This window comes from Papaver somniferum, chromosome 9 (assembly GCF_003573695.1).
Source record: "Papaver somniferum cultivar HN1 chromosome 9, ASM357369v1, whole genome shotgun sequence".
Lineage (NCBI taxonomy): Eukaryota > Viridiplantae > Streptophyta > Magnoliopsida > Ranunculales > Papaveraceae > Papaver > Papaver somniferum.
The window spans coordinates 66592403-66599282 of NC_039366.1; the positions used below are offsets into that span (position 1 = coordinate 66592403).

Sequence of the window (6880 nt, forward strand, 5' to 3'; positions counted from 1 at the left end):
ATGGCGATGGCGGAGAATTACATCGAAGACGATACGGAGAATATTGCCAAATACGAGTATAATGACCATTGGTGGGTAAATCCTTTCGCCTAGAAAGAATCAAATGATTTTAAGAAGATTATCACGAAACAATCTGGTGATTTTAAAAAGATTATTATGAAAAAATCAGCGAATTTTAGAAACATACTACAGAAGGAATCGGCGAATTTTAAAACCATAATCACGAAAAGATCAGAAGATATGAACCAGACAATGAATTTGGCATTAGTTATGTTAGGAGTTGGTGTTGCAACGTACGTTGTCAAGACGATCAAAGATATTGTTAGACCCTCAAAACCCTAGTCTAGTCTAGTGGCACCAATATATACAGAAACTTGATCGTTTTAGGATTGTGTTAGGTTTAGGGTTTTAGGTGTTTTTGATATGTTAACGAATTTCGGGTTAATCAGGGTTACCGCTGATAATAATGTAAATGGTTATTGGGGCTACAGTTTTTGATATTGTTTTTTGGTTCAAGGTTATGCGACTTTTGCATGTCCCATGCTTTCAACTGTCATAGCTTGAAAGGTCGTATTTGCATTCATGAAAAGTTGGTAGGTGAATCTTTGTTTTCTTTTATGGTACTTATCTTATCTGTCATGGCTAACTATATAATCTTGTCCAAAATCATACGGCAAGTGGACATCAAGAAAGAAAAAAACCTTCCCAGTTTCCCACGGTTCTTTTGTCTAATCAAAACCTAGAGGAGGACTAAGTATGTGATCGAGGTAATCTTTGACTGAAAACTCAGTTTGTTTAATCACCTTAAGCTTGCATGAATATTGCTATCTTATACATTATTATTAATACCGTAACTAATAGAGTTAATTAAGAAAGTAGCACTGCCTGCATGGATATTGCTATCTTATATGTAACCCTAAACAAGAGCTGTTTGTTAAACCTCAATCATATGGCTCGTGGCATGCAACTGAAAAAGGATTCTCAATCCTTCCTGTTGGCCTTTCAACCTTCTAGCTTTTTCTCAACAGTTGAATTGGCGTTAGCCACTGCTTGTACTGGTACAAAGAGGTTTGGAGTTTGATTTCGGCTTATATTGAGTGGAGTGATTTTTCTAATAATTTCATCACATAAAAAAAGGTTAAGATTAAAGATGATCTTTTGATTACATAGAACATTTCTACAAAACGTATGCCATTTCCTATACGTTTCATGAAAGTAACATTCTAACAAACAATATTCGGATCTTATTTTTGCATCTTACACTCCACAAGGTGTAGCAACTTGCAAACTTAAAAAGTAAAATTGCCCCTTAGGCTCTCTAGGGATCAACAAAGACTTTTAAAAACTAAACAATTAATTGAGTATTATTACTGTTCTTTAGAGTATGTGCTTCTAAGTTCTAATGTGCTAACTCAACACAAAAAAAAGTAGCTCTAATCCCAGTGATTTTCTTGGGGTTTTTTTCTTCATAGAACCTTTTAGGAGATGTACCATTAAGTTGTCTGTGATAGTTACGTCCATGTTTGATGGAGTCAGTTTTTATGGCATATGGTCTGCCCGCTAGATGGTGTTAAAATATGTGTTATATGGTTGAATTGATTAAATAATCGTAACTTCACACTCACATGAACTAGGCTAGCTAGACAATAAAAATTCAACTAGCTAGACAATAAAAATTCAAAGTTTATTGCAACTTGACAATTTGACATGGCCTCTAGGCAGTCACGTTCAAAGTTTATTGCGATGCAACTTGACATGTCCGGTTAGTCAAAGTTCAAAGATTCTTCTACAAATTACAATAGCTCCACCATTCTCCAAAGTGCTCTTGAGATTACTTTGCATGCTAATCTGTTCCAAAGAGAAGGACAAATATAATTCCTCTCCTTCATACCGTTTTCAGAGATTAGATATGGCTGAAATTCTTGTAAGCGCTCTAAGCGAGGCCTTAATTGCTAAGCTGGTTGCCTTTGCCTCTGATAGGATTTCTCTTGATTGGGGCGTCCGAGATGAAATGTCAACACTTCAAAGAACTTTACGCAACATTCAAGCTGTGTTAACTGATGCAGAGAGGCAACAAGTAGAGAAAGACACAGTCAAGTGTTGGCTGGAAAATCTTAAAGATGTAGCCTGCGAAGCGGAAGACATACTAGATAAATTCGAGTACAAAGCTCTAGCACATAGACTGGAAATCGAAGTTTGCAGACAAGACAAGATCAAAAACTTCTTCTCGGTGTCAATTCCACTTGGATTTCGTTGGAAGATGGCTCATAAAATTAAAAACCTTAGGGAAATGTTGGATCAAGTGTCAATGGATAAAGACAGATTCAGTTTTGATGTTTCTAACAGTACTAGTGGTAGTAGTCGTCATAGAAACCGAGAAACTCACTCGCTCGTCGATGCTTCAATGTTTGTTGGAAGAGAAAAGGATATATCAAGGATAATTAATTTGTTGCTGGACAAGTCATCCAGTAATCAACATACTTATCGATATGTTCTCATTGTTGCAATGGGAGGGGTTGGCAAAACTACACTGGCTAAAGTAATCTATGACGATGATATTGTAAAACACCATTTCGAGATAAGAATGTGGGTATGTGTATCACAAAACTCAAACCAGAAGCAGGTAGTCAATCAGCTTTTGGAATCCATTCATGAAGAGAGAAAAGAACTTTCAAGTTTGGATGTCATGATCAAACTTCTCCAAGAAAAGCTCATTAAAAAAAGATATTTGATAGTACTCGACGATATGTGGAACAATGAGCACAATGAATGGGATGATATGCTCACTACTTTGTCTCTCATTGGCGCTCAAGGCAGCAAAGTGATCATAACTACAAGAAGTAATGAAGTCGCGTCCGCAACGAGTTCCTTATACAGGTAACAAATCCCATTTCCCTTGTGTGATAGATGATTCATCTTGCATTCTTATATGCTTTCCTTGCGTGTGCAATATAACTAACTAGATATATAGTTGATTTTATGTCTTCTGTAGATGCTAATAATTTTATCCTCATTGACGTCTGTAATTTTTTCATGCACTAGGTATAGTTTGGACCGCTTGTCTGAGGTAGAGTGTTGGACTATGTTAGAGAAAATAGTATTTGGGCACGATGGAGTAGAGAAGACCACAAACTTTGTGAATATCGGAATGAGCATCGCTAAAAAGTGTGGAGGAGTGCCATTAGCAACAAAGTTTCTTGGGAGTTTGATGTACTCCAAAAGGAGTGAACGTGAGTGGCTATCGATCGAAAACAACAACATATGGGATCTACCCGAAAGCGAATTGAAGATTGCAAGGGTATTGAAGTTGAGCTATGATCGTCTTGAACCACGTTTAAAACAATGCTTTAGATATTGCTCTCTTTTCCCAAAAGATCACATCATCAACAGAGAAAATATTATCCGGCTCTGGATGGCAGAAGGGTTCGTTAGCTCTTCAAGACCAAATGTTCAAATGGAAGACGTGGGTGATAATTATTTTAACAGTTTGTTGAGTAATTCGTTCTTCCAGGAGGAGACAAAAAATGAGTTTGGAATCGTAAAATCATGTAAAATGCATGATTTTGTACACGATCTCGCACAATCTGTTGCTAAGACTGAATGTTCGATAATAACTTCTAGCGAGATGGTTGGAGAGGAAATCAGTAGATATCGCCGTGTGAACTTGGTACTTGGGAATGAGTCCTCACGATTGCCAAAGCCCTTGCGCAAGGTAAAGAAACTGCGGACATTCATATCCACTGCACGGAATTCTATTGACAATACCTCCGCATTGCACATTTTCAAAAGCTTCAGTTACGTACGTGTACTGGACTTGAGCTATAGTCGGATCTATGATTTACCATTATCAATTGGCAAGTTAAAACACTTGAGGTATCTCAATCTCTCAGACTCCAAGTTAAGGGAATTACCAAACTCTATCACTATTCTTTATAATCTGCAGACATTGATTCTAAAAGATTGTTATGAGCTTAAAGATCTTCCTCAGGACATGAAAAAGTTAATTAAGCTAAGACATCTTATAATCAACGTAGGATGTGGTTTTTGGAACATTCCTCCGATGCCAGAAAAGGTAAGCTCTTTAAGTTCCCTCACTTACTTACCGGTATTTGTTGTTGGTGATGGATCTCTATTTGGTATTAAAGAGTTGGGAGGCCTAAATCTCCTTGGTGGTAAGTTAAAAGTTCTTCATTTGAAAAATGTTCGCGATAGAGAAGAAGCCGAAGGAGGGCGTCTAAAAGAAAAACCAAACATTTTAAGCTTGAAGTTACATTGGAGAAATGGTGAAAGTTTTAGTGATGTCTATAAAAAACGGATAGCTCTTATTGATGATTCTGAAGTCAAGGATTATGGCCATGATTTTGGAGTGTTAGAAGGCCTCGAACCTAATCGAAATCTTAAAAGGTTTGGAATCTACAACTACCTTGGTGCAACATTCCCCACTTGGGTGATGAGCTTGAAGAATTCACTTCCCAATTTGGTGCATGTCGTTCTAAAAAACTGCAAGAAATGTGAATATCTTCCCCCGCTCGGTATACTTCCTTTTCTTAAGGTTCTAAGAATAGAGGGATTTGAATCTGTGAAAAGCATTGGAAATGAGTTCTATGGTAATAGCGATGGCCGTGTGTCTTCATTTCCTTGTCTGGAAGATCTCTCAATAATTTGCATGGATCACTTGGTAGAATGGTCGGATGCAGTTTCATCGACTTCAAGTACTTCAAGTTTTCCTCGCCTCGAGCGGTTGAAAGTCACTTACTGCCCCAAGTTTACCTGCATGCCAACCCGATTTCCATCTCTAAAAGCAGTTTATTTTTGTAGATGCAATGGAAAAACAATTAGTTCATTGGTGGAAAGCAATCTGTCATCTCTTATCAACATCTATATTAAGTTATGTGACGGGCTTGTGTTTCTTCCTCAAGCATTGCTTAGAGGAAGTGGCATTCTTTACTTTCTTCAAGTTGAGAGTTGTGAGTCATTTCAAGGATTTATTCCCGACCGGAATCTTGAGGACGAGGATGTGAAAGCAATTCGAAATCAAGTCATTACTAATAATTCTCTACATGTGTTGAAAATCTGTCACCTTAGAAGCCAAAAGTGTACGCTCAGCAGTATAGGATACCTCCCCAAACTTGAAACTCTGGAGATTGGTCCATTTACAGAAGAGCCGGACTTCTTTCCGTTTCCAGATGTCAATGTTGACGATGAAGGAACTGTAATTGGCGAATACTTTCCATCACTCCGCAAACTATCTATTACCGGATGGTCAGGAGTTAGTCTTCCGGATCACATTCAACACATCACTTCCTTACAGACACTGGAGATATGTTGTTTTGATTCTCTGGTGACTCTGCCCGAGTGGTTGGGTGACTATGCTTGTCTCAGGGAGATGGTAATATCAGAGTGTAAAAATCTCAAGTATCTTCCTTCAGAGGAGCAGATGCAACGCCTCGCCTCCCTAAAACAACTATCTGTTTTTAAGAGTCCAATTATGAAGGATAGATGCATAAAAGAAGGAGAAGAGTTTTACAAGATATCCCACCTTCCTCCAGTTAGATTCTGACTAAGATGAGGTTCGTAATCAAATTCCCATGTCTTATTAGTAGATTATTTAATTAATGTATATATTGTTCCCGATGTTGTAAATAATTATTCGGTGGATTTACTCCGTACTTATACCACCACCTTTACATCTCCTTCACCATTCTTACACATTTTTATTTATCATGTAACCTACACCTTAAGTATATGTTAATGCTAGGAATAGTTGCATACCATTACCTAATGCCATTAACCACCCAACCACGAAAATAGAGGTCTTTAAAGCAAGTCTTTTGGTGGAAGAATTCCATCTTCTAAATTATGTGCCACCTCAACAGTTGGAATCTATGTTGTAAAAGGCGAGCGCCTTTGGCGCTTAAGTGCTAAAGGCGCACTAGGCGCAGGTCTAGCGCCTAGCCAGAAAAGGCGCCAAATTATACTTGATTTTTGTTTTCTCTAAATTTCAGGCGCTCGCCTGAGGCGCTGGGCTTGGCGCCTCGCCTTGCCTAGCGCCTTTTACAACATAGGTTGGAATAGATCATGAAAATTCATGTCTAATGGTGGAATCCATCAAAAACGCCAATCTATCTAGCGTTTTATTTATTTGTCCACGTGTCTTAAATGTAAAGGGGAAATGAAAAAATCCCGACACCTAATAGTTATTTTTCTGAGCATTTATTAACAGCCGTCCTTTCGATCAATTTAGTTCATTCACAACCGTCAATTTAATCAAGTGGGTTTCTTCCTTCACATAAGAATATAATATTTATAGAAACGCGATTTTGATCGGCCTTTGACGCAATTCCTAATAGCGTTTTTTGTTTTTTGTGGAAGATTGTTAGGGTTCTAACCCCAAACAACTATACAAGAACCCTAAAATAGAATTTACAAATAAAAAGAACAAATAAAAAATTGAGTTTTGTAATAATTAATTGATTGACATCCATTACCCTAGAATGAACTATGAATAAATAATGAACATAACTTTATTACTAAGCAAATACTAAATATGAAAATGTATCTTAATTTCTAAAATAACTAGATTCTCTTAATTGGTGTTGGTGTCCCAACATCCCCAACTTCTTGAAACACAATTTGTCCTCAAGTTGGATCATTATAATTCGTCACAGCCTCGGGAGCATCATCATGTCCGCCTAGCCAAGGTGGCTTCCGTATACAGTCTTCTTAGGATTGACTCGTTCATTGGCGTAAACATCTCACAACATCTAGATGATTTTTGTAGCTAACATTAGCATAACCAACAGAAAAATTCAAGACTAGATCCATCGACGAATAATCGTTCTGCACTTCATCTTCTTGTTGTCTTAGTATTCCACCCTCC

The 6880-nt window shown here is 37.6% G+C and overlaps 1 protein-coding gene across 1 annotated transcript; it reads left to right on the forward strand.

The window, feature by feature from the left end:
- On the forward strand, window positions 1-5807 carry LOC113312059 (putative disease resistance protein RGA4). The gene is made up of 3 exons (XM_026560828.1): window positions 1-71; window positions 1768-2877; window positions 3043-5807. The coding sequence occupies exons 1-3, from the start codon at window positions 1-3 to the stop codon at window positions 5558-5560; spliced, it is 3699 nt and encodes a 1232-aa protein (XP_026416613.1). The 3' UTR covers window positions 5561-5807.
- The last annotated feature ends 1073 nt before the right edge of the window (window positions 5808-6880 follow it).